Source organism: Nannospalax galili, unplaced genomic scaffold (assembly GCF_000622305.1).
Source record: "Nannospalax galili isolate Female #2095 unplaced genomic scaffold, S.galili_v1.0 scaffold762, whole genome shotgun sequence".
Taxonomy (NCBI): domain Eukaryota; kingdom Metazoa; phylum Chordata; class Mammalia; order Rodentia; family Spalacidae; genus Nannospalax; species Nannospalax galili.
The window spans coordinates 3942762-3960342 of record NW_008350126.1 but is presented as its reverse complement, the minus strand read 5'-3'; the positions used below and the strand labels follow the sequence as shown (position 1 = coordinate 3960342).

Below are 17581 nucleotides of genomic sequence, written 5' to 3'. Positions count from 1 at the left end.
ACATAGTGAGAAATTTCCACTCAGGCTGCAGAGGTGAGGGTGAGTTACATTCTGTCAACACATTTTCATTGTCTTCTCCTCCTCCTCCTCCCCTTCTCTTCCTCCTCCTCCTCCTTCTCTTCTCCTCCCCCTCCCCATTTCTTCTTTTCCTTTTCCTTCTCCTCTGTCCTAGTTAACTTTCTATTGCTGTGATAAAACACTTGGCCAAAACCAACTTGGGAAAGGAAGGGTTTATTTGTTTCATCTTACTCTTACAACTGACAGTTGCTGAGGGAAGTCAGGCAGGAACCAGGAGGCAGGAACTGAAGCACACACCGTGGAGGAAGCAAGCTGCTTACTGGTTTGCTCCCCTGGCATGTGCCCAGCCTGCTTTCTTATTCAACTGAGGACCACCTGCCCAGGGGTGGCACCAACCACAGTGGACCAACAATCAAGATAATGCCTCACAGACATGGCCACAGGCTATTATGATAGAAGAAATGTCCTAGTTGAGGTTCTTTCTTCCTAGGTATGTCAAGTCCACAACTGAAGCTACCCAGACATCCTCCTTTCTCCTCTTTCCTCTTCCTCCTCCTCCCTCCTCCCCCTCCCTCCTCCTCTTCCTCCTCCTGACAGGGTTTCCTTAGTCCCAGCTCACCTGGAAGTCACTATATGTATCAGGCTGGCCTCAAGCCACCATGTCCATCTTCTTAACCTTTTCAAAGTCCCTCCTCCTCATTCCTTCTCCTCCCTCCTCCCTCCCTCCTCCCCATTCCTTCTCCTTCTCCTCCCTCCTCCCTCCCTCCTCCTCATTCCTTCTCCTTCTCCTCCCTCCTCCCTTCCTCCTCCTCCTCTTCCTCCTCCTTCTCTTCTTTCTCATTCCTCATCCTCTTCTTTGAGCTGGGAACTCACTGTGTTGTACAGGCTGACCTTGAGTGGGTAGGCTCGAGTGCCCCTCTCACCTCAGCCTCCTGAATAGCTGGTCCTACAGGCATGAGCCACCATGTCTGGCTTTGTGTGTTTGTTTTGCTTTTCAGTGCTGGTGCTTGATGCCAGTATCTCAAGCGTGCCAGACAAGCACTTTATCGCCGAACTCCATCCTCAGCCCAGTCATGTTTGTAACAGCTCTTGGTGTCCAGAACTAACAGGTTTGGTTGTCCATCTCCTGATTGAACTTAGGTGTTAACTATTTCTTCTCGAATGTCTTAGATGTATGCTTTTTGCTTTCTGCCTTGTTATTTGATACATAAAGATTACTTCAAATGCCTAGTTTATGATTATTATGCCTAGTGATTCTTTTTACTCGATCAGGGTCTTTGTTAAATTAAGTCTTATAGATAGTGCAGTACTGTGTACTTAGGGTCTCAGTTAGCCTCTCCTGACTGTGTTCTAAGCCATCCATTTACCCTAATCCTATAAATCAGCTTTATTGGCTATAATTTGCACACAGTAGATTCAACCTTTTAGGAGTCCACTTCTGCAGGTTTTGATAACTGCAAAGCGTCATGTAACTTCCACTGTAATCAAGATAAATGGCTGCTTTGGCGGAGTACTTGTCTAGCATTCATGAAGCCCTGGGTTCAATCTCTAGCACTACATTAAAAAAAATGGACATGGTTGTGCACATTTGTAACCCTGGCACTTGAGAGGTGGAGGCAGGAAGATCAAGAGTTCAGCATCATTATTAGCTACATCAAGGAACTCATCAATGAGTTCAAGGCTAGCCTGTCTCAAAAACAAAAAAATACAAAGAGGAGCCCCCTCACTCCTTCAGCCATACCCCACCCTGGCCCCTGGCAACCACAGGTCTCTGTCTAGTCCATCTGCACGTCTTCCCTTTGAACGGACTCTCACAGTATGAGGCCTTTTCACCGACTTACCTCACATGGCACCACACACCTGGTGCCTGCCTGAGTTGGTGCCTGTGTCTGATTGGCTCTCCGTGGTGTCTGGATGGATCGCCAGCCTTTTCCGATGTTCCAGATGCTTCTGTGACTGTGACCCTCGCTGCCTTTGTTCACACTCCATCGGTACATGTTGTCAAAGTGCTCATTCCCCTCTTCTTTGTCTCCTCCCGTCTCCATGCCTGAGAAGGTTATGGCTTGGTTTTCACTCTTTTGAGTTCATTTTAAACATGCACTAATCAAACTCTGGCTATTCATATATTACCAAGAAGACCTACTTCTCCCTTATTGAGAAGGATGAGGAATTCTGTCCCCTCAGCTCTTACTCCACTTCCCAGGTTTTATTTCCACCTTGTTGGTTGTGCCCACATGATTTGGGATGCTCACCTGTGCCTCTTCTTATGCCATTTCCTGCAGATGTGTGGGGAAGTGGGCGTGAGGACTTAGTTAAAATCTGGTAGACAGGAAGCCATGGGTGCCTTCCTCACACACATCTTTTTCAAATTTTTTAAAATTATATGTATTTATTCATTTATTTATTTTGTGTGTAGGTGGGGGAACACGTCACAGTGGACATATAGAGGTCAGACCACTCACAGGAGTTGATTCTCTCCTTCTACCATGTGAGTCCCAGGAACCCCACTCAGGTCTGCAGGTTTGGCAGGAAATGTCTTTAGCCTCTGAGTCATCCTGCCAGCCGCCCTCACATGCATCTTAAAGCCTCTTGCTGGTTGTGAAATGACCAGGTTTTTGCCCAGAACCTCGGCTGAGTGCACAACTGTCTTTGGAAGACCCATTCTTTGAACCTCATGGATTATACCTACATGCTCAAAGTTATGTATGGCTTTACAAGGTCCCATCTCTTCATTTCAAAACTCATTTCCTTATGTATATACTTAAAGGTATGCAGAGCGGGCTAGTAGAATTTGGTTCTTCTTTGCTGAGTAAGACCCAGAACAGATTGGGGTTGACTTCTCCATCTGCCGGGCTCACTCTTTCTCCTCTTCACTCACTGCAGGGCCAGGCTCTGGAGCAAGCCATCATCAGCCAGAAGCCCCAGCTGGAGAAGCTGATCGCCACCACTGCCCATGAGAAGATGCCCTGGTTCCATGGCAACATCTCCAGGGATGAATCAGAGCAGACCGTCCTCATAGGGTCAAAGATCAATGGGAAATTCCTGTGAGTGTCATGTCAACCCTACCTCCTACCTCCAGGCACATTCAGCTAGAAGTAACAGTTTCTACATAAGGGGACCCCAGGTGGCCCCAGAAGGGGACATGGGTTCCCATCTGCCCATACAGGAGCTGGCATCACTTGTGATCCAGCATGAGCTTATATAGTCTGACCACAAAGTGTGACATTGTGCTTAAAGGAAATGATATTTGGTCAACATGGGTTGTGTATTTGTTATCCAAAATGCGTTGGACTGGGAGTACTTTGGATTTTGGATGTTTTCTGATTGGGGAAGAGTGGTATGTATGTAATGAGATGATGTGAGATTGCATCCCCAAGTCTGCACTTGAAATTTAATATTTTATACATACCTTATGCACACAACTTTTAGGTAATTTCTTTTTTAGTGTTTTATTTATTTTTATTATATATATATATATAGATAGATAGATAGATAGATAGATAGATAGATAGATAGATATATGAGTTTATTGCCTGCATGTATGTAAGTGCACCTGTGTCATGCAATGCCCTCAGAGGTCAGAAGAGGGCATCAGATCCCCTGGAACTGGAGTTACAGACCATTGTTAGCTGCCACGTGGGTGCTAGGAATCAAACCTGAATCCTCTGAAAGAGCAGTCAGTGCTCTTAACCGCTGAGTCATCTCACCAGCCCAGCTTCTAGGTAATGTTTTGTATGTGTATTCCTGTTCACATGTAAATGTATGTGGAAAAGCCTCCTCTGCAAAGATGTACTGACACAGATGTGGTGCTGTGGGACCCCCTGCATTTAGCATCACTCAGTGTCCCTACAGAGATGCCTCCTGGGGGTCTGAAGGACCACCACCCCATTCCATCCATGGAAATGTGACCAGAATCTGTGACACAATCTCTTAGTCTGGCACATTCATTAATAGCAGGATATCAACTTTTCCTAGAGACAGAAGTGATTTTCTGCATTTGTATCAGTTTAAAGAACTTTGCTCTTCTGATATTTAAAAATGAACTTGCATGTTTTTATTTTATGTGTATGAGTGTTTTGCCTGAATGTATGCAAGTGAATCATATGCATGCAATGCCCAGAGAGATCCCTTGGAGCTGGAGTTATGGATGGCTGTTAGCCACCATATGGGTGCTGGGAACTGAACCTAGGTCCTCTGCAAAAGGAGCCAGTGATCTTAACCTTTGAGTCACCTTTCTAGCCCCTAAAAATTTTTCTTCAGCACAATCTTAAAGAAAGAAAAGAATAGCACAAGTTGGCAGTGGTGACTGACTAGTCCATAAGACTCAGTCTAGCCCCAGCGAGACTGTAGAGGACAGTGTCCCCTCACTGAGTGCTGAGCAGAACATTGTTCTGAGACCTGGCTGCCTTCCATCTTTGAACAGTAGTATCCAACACAAATGTCCTGGAGCAGCAGACAGCATTATGACACGTTGAGCACCCAGGAGACATGCTGCTTATGAGAAAGCTGCTGCTGCCTTCTCTCTGGCCGGAGTCTGCTCTCAAGCCCTTTGAGGAACACCTGTGGTCACAAGCAGATTCCCCCCGCCCCGCCATGTTCTGCACTCCCCATCTTTTTCCCAGAGACATGTATAATCCCATGCAGAAGGCAGGAGCCTCTTCAAGCAGCCTGTCTGTCAGTTACAGAGACAAACATCCCATGTCCCCTCATGCCATACCACACCCCAACATACGGACTTACAGCTTGTGCTGGAAATTCTCAAAGCTAGTGTGTATCCGCACCAGCTGTAGCAATGCTCAGAAGACTCAGGGGCCTCATGGACAAGGGACCTGGGAGTCTGTGTTTCCATAGAGTGCTCTCAGACAATCTTCTTGGGCTGGGTTCTTCCTCTTTGTTAGATTGCAATCACCTAATTGCCCCCTGCAGGCACTAATCTCAAGGACTGGCTTGTCTTCTATGCTGCCCATGCTCTAGCTCCACCTGCAGGGCTTGCTGTAGGTGGACACATAGACAGTACCCTTCAGCTAACGCCTTACCTCAAACAGGGTGGTAGTGAAAGGCAGAAGCATTGGAGATGCAGAGACCTTGCTTAGACCCCATGTTCAGGTGCCTGTTATAGGTAACCTGAATCCTTAGGGAATCACCTTCTCCAGACTGAGCTTCTCTGTGTCTGGAGTCAGTGACAAACCCCTTACCTACCTTCCTTCCTTCCTTCTTTCCTCCCTCCCTTCCTTCCTTCTCTCTCTCTCTCTCTCTCTCTTTTCTTCTTCCTCGTCCTCTCTCCCTCCTTCCCTCTCACCCCTTTCCTCCTTCTCTCCTCCCTCCCTTTCTCTCCTTTTGTGATGGAGTTTTACTCTATAGCTCAGGCTGGCCTGGCTCTCTCTCTCTCTCTCTCTCTCTCTCTCTCCTTTCTTTCTATAGGGTTTCACATAGCCAGGCTTGCCTCAAATGCACTATGTAGCCAAGGATGATCTGACCATAAGTTCCTCCTGGCTCCACTTTCTTAGTGCTAGAATTATACCATTGGGTCCAGTTTCTACAGTTCTGCAGTGCTGGGGAATCAAACCCAGGGCTTCATGCATGCCAGACAAGTGCTCTATCCACTGAGATACACCCACAGCCCCTCTTGCGGAGTAAATGAAGAATCAGTCTCACAGCCCAGTGTGTGTGGTCAACATGGGTCTGAGTTTCCTCTCTGTGACTTCAGTGTGATTTCTATATCATTGGCATCAGGAAGTTTTCCTGACCAGGGAATCTCGTGGTGTTCACAGAGAAGAAATAAGAGGCAGCGTCCCGGAAGATCTTACAACTTGGTGACATTCTCATGGCTTCCTACAGAACCCAATGAAGCTTTCATCTGTGTCTGGCATGTGGCTTTCCACTCTCTGCAGGATAATGGTGTTTCGTTTGATTGTGTGAACAGGACATGTACAATTGTGTAGACCATAGGAGATTGGCGAGTGGTACTTCTTGTGGCCCAGTTCCTTCCTGTGTCTGGACCAGAGCAGCATTTGCTCCAGTAAATACCATGAGTCTCCCAAGTGAGTCCATGTTGCCCAATCCTGGTCCATCTTCCTTCCTTAGTACAAGTGTTCACATATGCTTCTGTTAAGGGAAAGGGTCAAATGCTCTGGTGAACTCATGTAAACCAACGCACAAGTCCCAGGGCACAACATCTGTTCCTAACCCATAGCAGACCTCTGTTCTTTATTCCCTAGTGGTGATGAGTCAAAGTTTCAGGAGATCCTGAACCTGGTTTTGAGTACCCCAAATATAACCTGCCCATTGTTCATTTCATAGAATGTGCCTCATTTCCAATGAACAGCCATGGGACAGGGCTTTTGGTGTCAGAGCAGATTTGCACCTACTGCTAACTGTCCTCACTTAGAGGAGGGTATCACCCAGAGGCACCTACCCTGCCTGGGACAGCCAAGGGTCCAAGGCTACTATTGGTTTCTTCCTCTCCCCCTTTCTTCTCAGGCCCTTATTCAGATTTTCCTAAAGAGTCTGTCTCCTGTCCACTGGCTGATCATTCTGTGAGCCCATCCCTCCCGGACAAGTATTGCTAGAATCTTATACAAAGCACAGAATGCTAAGCATCATCATGACCACTGCAACTGGAGAAGTCAGTTCTGTCAATGTCTGACCTCATGTCCACATCTGTGTGAGGGAGAGAGACCCTTGGCTGTTAGGTAGTCCTGCATAGTCTAGTTGGCAAACTGTAGCCTCAGGGAATTGGTTCCAGGACAGCTACAATGTCCAAATCCAGGGATGCCCCGATCCCTCACATAAAGTGGCATATTGTTTGCTATGTGCCTCCTCCATAGACTTTAAGTCACTGCTCACACCTAATATAGGCCTTTTTGCCACCATCCTCTCTTGTTCTCAGTGATCATTAAACAAGATCAAAGGCCTAGACCCAGGTCTAATTGGTGAATACAGGAGACTTCAATCTAGATTCCATTTGGATTTGCTTACAACCCAGTCCAGCAAGTCTTCTGCCTTGGGATAGTGTGCACTATCTCAGCTAACATAAGCAGTGGTACCTTCCATTTTCTGTCAGGTGAAACCCAAGAAAGGTACAGAGGCCTTCTCTATGTCCTCTTTCCTTCCTGATCATCTGTTAGCTTCCCACTGTCTCTACCAGCTGCCGGGACACTATTCACCACGTTTATCTCAAGCAGGTAAAGGAGGGCAGGGAAAAGGACAGAAGATGCTCACTGGCCTTGGAGTTGCTCCTTCTGAGCTGTGGACAAGCTCCTGCTGATTTTACTGCAATGAGCACTTGGAGCTGGAATTTTTCTTTAACCCTGGAATCCCACTTGCTTGCCCCTCTTCCGTGTTCATATGCTGAGCACCCAGGGATTGGTACAAGTTGCTCAGCTGTCAGGAAACCATCTTGGAAACTCTGAAATTAGAAGATGTGTTTGTGCAGTGTCTTCTTGGGAATATAAATGAGGATGTAGCCATCCACCTAGGGATCTAGCCTGTGAGAACCGTGTCTTGCCTCGCTCCTCCTGTGACTCTGTGGACCCCAGGCCTGATTCAAGGTCTTGATGGGTCTTTATTCTCAAATTCCAGATTTCTACTTCTCTGCTTCATTCCCTCCTGATCACTTCCTGTGATTGGGGGGATGACTGGGTGACTGGGAAGCTCCACATTTTCATTCAAAGTGACTACCCAACCAGTTTAGTAGAAACAGCAAGCTCCAGGTTCAGTGAGAGACCCTGTCTTAAAAAACAGGATAGAAAGTGATGAAAGAAGACACTCAACCCAACCAACATCTGGCCTCTGCACATGCACACATGCACACACACACATACACACACACACACACACACACACACATACATGCACATTAAAAATTAGAATCTTTGGACTGCCTGGGGTCTCCTATGAAATCACTATGAAACCACATTATTCAAGATACATCATTAGACATCATTAGACATTAGACATAGAGATACAGAAAAGATGAAGTGCTATACCTTGACACCATGCCCAGCTTTATACATGGGTGCTGGGGATTGAACCCAGGACTTCACGCTTGCATGGCACTTTCCCAACTGGGCCATCTCCCTGCCCCAGGCCTGCTCCCCCTTTGTCCTTCTGTTCTGCTTTTCAGTTTGCAGGAGCTGTGTGTATTTTTGCTCTATGGCTGTGAATGCCCAGAATGAAAGTGTCCCCAATGTGGCCATGAAAAGACTCACACTTAGCTTTTTCTTGTGTGAAGTGACAGAATTTCAACAAAGAATTATCTCACAGAGAGGTTGAGAGCTAATTTTGTATTATACGTCGTTCTCCAGGTTGGTGAGAGTGCATGCCTCATAAATAGTAAATGTGCTTCTTGTGTGTATGCATATTTGTGAGTGCATGTTCCTGTGGATGCATGTGTGTATCATGCATGAGAAGAACAGAGGTCAATCTCAGGTGACATTCCTCGGGAGCCATCTACCTTGTGTTTTGAGACATGGTCTCTCATTACCCTGGGACTCTCCACATAGGCTAAGCTATCTGACTGGTGAGCCCCAGGAATCCACCTGCCTCTACCTCCCCAAGGCTGGATTGTGAGCCCACACCACCACATCCAGATATGTTAAGTGGGTTTGAGGACTGAACTCAGCTCTTGTTCTCACAAGGCAAGCACTTTACTGACTGAGCCATCTCCCCGGCCCTTGATGCCATCACTCCAGCCTGCAAATGTTACAGCAAAGCAACAGGACTGAAGACTGGACTAAAGGGTGGAAGAGCTTCACCCTCAGAACTAGAAATTCAATTGTGGGGGTTTCAGAGGCTACTGAGTGGGAGTCAGATGTGGCTGGGAAGATCCAAGCAGTACAGAGAGACCACCTTGCTCTTGCCCCTCTCCTGCCACCCCCAGTCTCAGAATAACCTTTTTACTGTAAAGAAAGGGTGGGGCAGTCATCCACTCCTCACACATGCATTTCCTTCCAGCCGTCTGGTTTGTGAGGGAGCCCAGGGATGACCATTCTGCCTAGGAGCTGAGTCTACCTTCATGCATCCTTCCTACACCCAGACCGCCACTGTGATTGGAGAGAGCACCGGCACCCTCTACTTCCTCCACATCAAGGAGTTCATGAGCGAGCACCAGCTGCAGACCTTCTGCTGGAGTCTGTAGGAGCAGCTGGTAGAACTTCACAACTATGCCAGTTTCCAGGGAAGCTGTGAAGGTACCAGGTTACCGCTGTGTTCTCCTCAATCCTAAAATGACCCTCTGACTGGACAGGCAGCCCAGAGGTTGGGACTGAGCAGTCAAGAGTTGTTCGGGCTTCTCCCACATGAGCGCACACTCCAAGCTGCTCTGGTGTAAGCTGCCTGTGGGACTGGAGAAGATGGCTCTATCCGTGTATGCATGAAGCTTCACTGGAAAGAAGTAACACCCCAAACAGCACCAACCTCTAAAGGGTAGACGGAAGAATCAACTGTAAGGAGGCACTTGGTTTATGCAGGACAAGCCCTTCGAAGTATGATGACTCAGTAAGATAGTCTGTGGATGGGTCGGTCATCTTATAGTGGACGAGTCGGTCATCTTATAGTGGGCGGATACGTTTGATTTTTACTTTGGTGGGCTCCTCATGGGAATAGATTGTGGAATTTAAACCATATCGCAGCCGTGAAGACCTGGCACAAGACAGAGTGATACAGAAAGTGACAGTGCCCAAGTTGGGATCATTTCTTTGAATGGCTTCATAGACTGGGAGCCGAAGGAGAGGACCACTTGATTTGCCGGGGAGTGAAATCTTGGGGTGGTTTCTGAATCTCTGAAGTGTTAGACCTGAGTTTCCATATCTGGCCCTTTAAGGAAAATCAGAGAACCTTTCTCTTCAGTGACCTTTCGGTGGGATTTATACTCTTATATTTGACATTGTTATCAGTATCTTTTCAGCAGCCCAGCAGGAAAGCTCAACATTTGAAACATGGCTGTACTGGGAATTTTACAGTAGGACTTTTGCCCAGCACTTAAGTAGATAAAAGGACATAAACACTGTTTTAGTTAGCTTTCTGCTTGCTGTGGTAAAACATCGGCCAAAACCAACTTTGGGGAGGAAAAGTTTACTTCATCTTACAACTCCCAGGTTACAGACCATCACTGAAGGAAGTCAGGCCTGGAACTCAAGGCAGGGAGGCAGGAACTGAAGCAGAGAACATGGAGGAATACTGCTTACTGGCTCGCTTCTTCTGGCTTGCTCAGCTACTTTTCTTATACAGCCCAGGCCCACCTGCCCAGGGATGACACTGCCCACAGTGGGCTGGGCCTTCCCATATCAACCATCAAGCAAGAAAATCTCCCAGAGGCATGCCCACAGGCCACTCTGGTGGAGACCATTTCTTCCTTGAGGATGCCTATTTCTAAGTGGCTCCAGTTTCTGTCAAGTTGACAAAAACCAAGCAGCACAAAGACAAACTAGAACACATGACCTGGGGAGATGGTCAGACTTTGTATGGTGGCTTTGGCTTCAAAAACAGCAAGTGACCAGAGTCTGTTGTGGCAGTAGGCTCTTTACAAGACTCTTAAAAAGACATTCTCAACTGGGGTTGGTGGTGTAAGCATGTAATCCCAGCACTTTGGAGATAAAGGCAGGAAGATCAGTAGTTCAAGGTCATTAACATATAGTTCATGTATATTAATTGCTACATGAGAATGTGTCTCAAACAAAGATACTATGTCCCCTATGGTGGTAGCACCAGCCAGCTCTCTCTGTATTCCCCAGGTTATAGTTTTCTAAGACCGAGTGAACTTTTTAAAAATATTTTGTTTTTATTATTTTTATTTTATGTATATGACTGTATTGCCTGCATGCATGTAAGTGCACCCATACTGTGCAGTGCCCACCGAGATCAGAAGAAGGCATCAGATCTCCTGGAACTGGAGTTATGGACAGTTGTTAGCTGCTATATGGGTGCTGGAACTTGAACCCAGGTCCTCTTCAAGAGTTGTCAGTGCTCTTAACTGCTGAGCCAGCTCTCCAGTGCCAGAGTGAACGTAGTTTTAGAAAGTGGAGATCCAGTTTGTGATTTTCTCTGTACATAATTGGGTAAACGTCTTCCCCTTTATTAGTTGTCTTAACTTGGTGTGTTGTGAACTGATGTCAGTTTATACAGTTCATGTATGTCAATGCAGCATGATAGTTATATGGATGTCTAGATTTTCGATGAGAAAATTTTCACTTTGTAATAAATTGTTTCTTGGCATTTCAAAAAAAATGGGGAAAGAGTCCTGTTATTAAAACACACACCACAGTGGCCATGCAGTGGAGCTGAGAAACGCCTTGGAACAGAGAACAGTGAGGGGAAAACATATTCAGAAAGTACGAGGCCAGCTAGCTTCAATGACCGTTTGGATAAGGTGGTTCAAGGCATAGAAGATAAGTGTAGAGAGTAGAAATGCGGCTCAGTTGGCAGCATTTGCATGAAGCCCCAGGTTCAGTCCTTAGCACTTCATAAACTGGGTGTGCTGGTTCGTGCCACCAATCCTAGCACTGGAGAGGTGGAGGCAGGGGGATCAAAAGTTCAAGGTCATCTGTTGAGGCCACCCTCGCATACACAAGACCCTATAACAACAGCACAGAAACAAAAGACAATCCCAGAGTCTATCTAGCTGGATTCCATCTGGGGATGTGGTCCATCCGTGGGTCTAGCATTTGATCTTCATGAATGTATATGAATCTGTTTATAGTGACAGCATGGATGAGCTGGCAGACATCATGCCTTGGTGGTTGAACTTTTTGTTCTTCAATGAGAACTCAGGAGTTTGTTCAAGCTACAAAGCAAATGCCCAAAACCGAGTCCCTACCATTCCACCAAGAATCCCTTGAGGGAGGTCTGAGGCTTTGATCAGCCTTTCTCTGATCTCCTGTCCACGTGGGTTGGCCAGGCATTCAGGGTTGACTTTGAGAAAGTAGTTGTCAGGGCTTTCCCTGTGTACTAGAAGGATAATTTCAAGAGATGGTGTGGGTCTGGGGTCATCTCTGTCCACCATCCATGGACATCACCTGGCCTTGACCTTGGTGGCCTACAGTTCCCTGGGTCTATCTGGCCTGATATAAGTAGCAGATAGGGAGTCCTCCAGGTGGGTGAGAGGCAGACCTCTGTCTCCTTGGTGGGGCCAGGGACCCAAGCAAGCTGCAGAGTGTAGAGGGGGATTATAGTGGGTGTTGCCTTCACCTCTGGTTTGCTAATTTGAGAAGTTAGTCACAGTTTAAGCATGACTACAAAGTAGATTTGTTAGAAAAAGAGAAACAAAATTTATTTTCCCAAAACTCCATAGCTCTCCTTCTCCCAAAAAGAATCCACGATTGTTGGGGTCCAAAGCAAACACAATTTGGAGAAAGACACTCTAAAGTAACTACAAGTGAGACCAAACTGTAATGACACATACTTATGAAGATGCTGGGATAGACACTATGTCGTATTCAAACCTACAAAATTACTAATAAAAATAGAGCTGCAAAGTAGAATACAGCATTTTATTTGTTTTATTTTATTAATGTTCTCTGTATATGTATACACATGTGCTGTATGTGTTTATGTATACACGTGTCTGCAGATGTGTGTGCCCTTGTGGAGGTCAAAGGTTAATGTTGGGTGTTTTCTTCTTGCTCTGTGCCTTGTTTATTGAGGCTGGGTCTCTCACTGAACCTGGAGCTCCAATTCTGCTAGCTAGCAACCCGCCAGGATCCTCCTGTTTCTGCATCAGCTCTGGGTTGATAGGCATGAGCTGCTGCGTTTGGCTTTTTTAAAAATGTGGGTACTGAAGATCTGAACTCAGATCCTCATGCCTGAGCAGCAAGCCCTGAATGTAATTTCTTAAGTGAAAAAAAATCATAACAAATGTATTGTTTTAAAAGTGGAAAATGCTATAAATATATAAGACTTATAAAATCACGTGGCTTTAATGAGCACCCGGCGCATCTCTTCAGCACCCTCTGTTTCCTGTAAGTCTCACATCTCATGATCGGTGCTTCATTCAACTGTCATTTAGTAACTGGCTTTCTGTATGTAGAAAACAGGATTCCATCCTTCCTCTAGGTTCACAAGTCACTGTTAATGATGACAGGGGTCGTTTTCGGGTCCTGGTCAACTCTGAGGGAGGTTGGAGTGGAAGAAAGAGCAGTATTCCTTGGCTCCAAAATCCTCTTTGACAAGCATTACAAAGTCTGAGGCTGCAGAGTCCCTCTGTTGGATGAGGCCAGGTGGGACATGCAGTGGGCGTCCACATGCCTCTCTCCCTCTATGCAGAGATGCCTCATCTAGGCCCTCTGGAGGGTATCAACATACCTGTCAGTCATCTCTCACTCAGGCCCTCTGGAGGTACAGCTCAGAGTCACTGCACATCGTGTCCCTTCCACACATATCTCACCTGCTGAAACCTGAGTCTCTCTGTCATTTGGTCCTACAAAGTGCCTTGGAATCTTGGAATGCAAAGCTGTAAGAATTCCATGTCACACCACATTTTAAAAATGGACTTGTCAGTTCCTCTCTGTTCAGTGTCCAGGCAGATATTTTTATTGTTTTTGGCTGAGAGCCCTTGGAAAGATTACAGAGCCAAGAATGAGCTGAAAGTGACCTTTTAAACACATAAGTAGTAGATCTCCAGAAGCTGAATTAGTTTTACAGGTAAAAGGTAATATTTCATATTTGTGGAAAGGGTCATCAAACCAGGAAGCCATTAATGCCATTTAAGCCTCAGCTCCTGTTTTTGGACTTTAGGAATATGTTGGGCAAACTCAAAGAAGGGTACAGAAGCAGTCATTCATCCAATAAATGATCCATGCAACCAACCGGCTAAGCACTAGAGCAGCTTGGTGGGAGCTGGGAACTGTGACCACAGAGGCAGGCCTTCCCTACCTCATTTACTTTCTGGGGGCGGGGCAGAAAATGTCATTCAAGTCCACATGCTGCAGAGCCTGTGACATGAAAACATGCCTCTCCCACCATGAAATGTGTGTTTATGTAGATACCTGTTCATTCATGAGTGTGTGTGTGTGTGTGTGTGTGTGTGTGTGTGTGTGTGTGTATGTGTGTGTGCATGTGTGTGTCTAGGTCGGAAGTTGACATTTTGTGTCTCCTCTATTTCACTCTGCCTTATTTTTTTGAGATAGGGTCTCTCATGGAATCTCAAGCTCACCAATTCTGCTAGGTGGACTGGCCAGGAAGTCCAGGGATCCTCCTGTCCCGCCTCCCCAGTGCTGGGATTACAAGCGCACATCACTGTACCTGGCTCTTTTATGTGGGTTCTAGAGATTGAACCTAGGTTCTCATGAGTGTGTACTGGAATTTAATCGCTGTTTCTACAGTGTTATAGTTTCTGTGCTTGCCTACACCTTTACTCCCGTCTCTCTCACTCATTCGGCGTGTGGGGGGAGCAGGGATGGGACTCTTGTCTTCAGAGGCTGTAATCTCAGTTTGTACAACAATGCCTCAATGGGAGGATCTCTCTAAGTAAAGGAAATTTCAAGGGCCTCCAGGAGATGAGAAGAGAGTTAGCTGAGGAGGAGAGCATCCCAGATGAGCATCTGTGCAGGGCTCGGAGTTCCTGCAGTGTGGCCAGAGCATGTTGTGGCCAGGCATGGGAAAGGGAGGTGATGAGACCGGAGAAGCTCCCCTGAAGGAGCTGACCACATGACATTTTGAGAGAAAAGGACCTGCTAAGTGGATGGGAGGAAAGACAATGGGAAGAGAGGTGGTGGGAGGAGGGACAGGGGAGGAAGGAGAGTGGGAGAAGTGAGAGCCAGTTACACAGCCTGGAGGGTCGTCCTGTGGGGCAGTGGTGGCACTTAGCAGATGTCCTGCTGGGTTGAAGGGACAGCAGAGCAGTGCTATGAGGAATCCAGGGAATGGGGTGGACTCCAATAGGAGCTTCGGGGAGCTCAACAGGACCGATGCCTGGGAACCCCGGGTGAGAACCTCAGAGAACAGGAGATCACAGTCAACTGGTGAATGGGTGGGTACAGCATTCTGGAAGGGGCTTGGTGAGCTCCAGGCTCCCATTACTATGGGAGAAGAAGTGAAGAGGACTGAGGGAGCTCCCAGGAGAGCAGAGCGTCCCCTGGTGGTAGAGGTTTGCTGGGCCAGAGATGAGGTGGTCCCACAATTGTCTGTGGAAGACCATCATTACTTGCTCAGAGGTGACACTCGGAGGGGCCCCAAGGGAGGAGGGCTGGAGAGCCAGGTCTGAGATGGATTCACAGAAGTCTTCCAAGGTTGGGAGATGATGTCCCTGGATATTCTGTGCTGCAGAGGCCAGGGAGGGGAGGCTGAGAAACCATATGAGAGAGAGGAAGCTCGGGTGATTTGAGGCTTCATGTGGACAGTATATAAGGAAGATGGGAGCTGTGGCTTGTGGGCTGAGCTGGGCTGAGATCTCAAGAGCACCTCTGCCAGGTATAGTTGGGTGGCCTTTGGCACTTCGCTGTGGTTTTTGTCATTGTACATGATCAGGAGGAACCTCACATGTGTGTTCCTTTTCTGTAACAGCTCTTTAATACATCAGGTAAAATCACCCCCCCCCCCCACAAAAGCCTCTGTTTCCTGTATTCAGGGCAAGGAATGTGCACAAAGTCCAGAAGGGGATGACTCTCAGCAAAGACGTGTGAGTGGTATATCTGTGTGTGTGTGTGTGTGTGTGTAGTTATGTGTGTCCCTTAGACGGCTGGACAAAGCTCCCACTGATGGTCTCACTCCATGAACTGTTCATTCTCTGGGCTTGGCTTTTGGCTCAGCGGTTTGTGTTTCCAAGCTCTCAAATGCTACTGCTGCTGGTCTGATGGCCTTGCCTGATGCCTAGGCAAGTTACATGAAGAGCGGCCCTCATTGGTGATTTCTGTAGGGCATTAGAGGTACCGTGACCGTATTCTTAGTTGGGAATGTTTCTGCAGCATATCCCAAGTACTGTAGTGTTTGACTGGAGATAGAGTGAACCTTCAGACTACATGAAGTTTCTACATAAGAGTGTCTAAAGGGTCTGCAAAGGCATAAGCCGGAAGAGATAGGGATGGAGCTCAGTGATAGAGTATTTTCCCAGTGTATGCAGGGCCCTGCAGTTGAGCCCCAGACCAAACCAACAAGGGTACTAGAAATAAAAATGAACTACCAAGGTTGCAAGATGAAAATTAAATATTTATTTAAAAGGACATCAGGTATTGGAGAGATTGCTCAGTGGTTAAGAGTATTTGCTACTCTTCCAGAGGACTAGAGTTTGGTTCCCAACACCTACATCAAGTGCCTCACAACTACCTGTAACTTCAGCTCCAGGGGATCCAACGCTGTCATCTGGTCTCTGAGGGCACCAACACATACATGGCATTTGCTCACACAGACACACATGATAAATAAAAATAACATAAGTAAATACTTTTTTATAAAGACTGCGTTTACTGAGGGACACTTGAATGAGATAGTACGGAAACTCAGGTCATGAACCAGTCCACTTGCTCTATGAACTCTATGACGTAGACAGGACTCTTAGCTTAGTTTTGCTCTCAGCCTCGTTTTACTCACTAATAAGATGTGGGAATTGCAGTAGTCCCTTTGTCCATGGTTTATTTCACTTCCCATGGTTTCAATGACCTGTAGTAAGCTGTAGTCTGAAAATGTTAGATAGAAAATTCCAGAAATAATCCAAATGTTTTAACTGTACTCATTCTGCTTTCACTTACATGCTCCCTTCAGACAAAAGTGATTGCTGTCCTGTTCTACCCTGAGTCATTGTGGAGATGAACTAGATCGTGTCCATGCAGCTGAGCTGAGCTCTGTGTGTCTGTGCTTCATACATCCGTGGATCTTTCTTCCCATCAATTCTGAAAAGCCCATGTCTGCTTTTTCTTTCAGCAGATGATGTTCTTAGCTCACAAGTCATTTCTTCCTTCAGCAGCTCCTATGAAATGTGTTAAACCTTTTTAACGTATCCTCTCTAGTCTTTCTGAGCTCGTCACCTTTCTTTCTGTGCCGTATGGGTAAATCACTGTATTTGTCTTCCCATACACTAATGTTTGATTCCTGTCCATCAGATCTGCTGGTTTACTCGGTCATTAATTTTTTACAATAGTTATTTTTTTGAATGTTTAAAAACGATACATGTTGTGGTTTTCTTTTCTAAATTATATCTGGACATTGTTAGAGTATCTCATTGGTTGGTGTTTATTATGATTCTGTGTTTCCTTTCTTTCAACGTTCCATACATAGCTAGTTTACATGCCTTATCTCGTGGCCTTAATACTGAGAGTGTCAGGATGTATAACTGCCCCCCCTTCTCCCTCTCTCTCTCTGACTCCATTCCTCTGTTCTCATAACTCATGCTTGCTTACGTTAGGGGTAATCTTTTTGAGCTTGTGAATGGTTGATGGTCAGCTGTAACCATCTTGAGTGTTCTGTGCTGTCAGTTCTTTCCTTGGGAATTGAGGAGGTTGCTGCTTTCCTGAAAGTCTCCTCCCACCCATCACAGTGCTAGTAGTGGTATTTGTTCTCAGACCAAACCTCTCTCTCTCTGTCTCTCTCTGTCTCTGTCTCTCTCTGTCTCTCTGTCTCTCTCTGTCTCTCTCTC

At 46.4% G+C, this 17581-nt stretch overlaps 1 protein-coding gene across 1 annotated transcript in view; it reads left to right on the top strand.

The window, feature by feature from the left end:
- Syk (spleen associated tyrosine kinase) overlaps positions 1 to 17581 on the top strand; it is a 74293-nt gene that overhangs the window by 16029 nt on the left and 40683 nt on the right. Inside the window, exon 3 of the mRNA XM_008847352.3 lies at positions 2902 to 3062. Coding sequence (XP_008845574.1) covers positions 2902 to 3062 — 161 coding nt within the window. The remainder of the gene's footprint in view (positions 1 to 2901; positions 3063 to 17581) is intronic.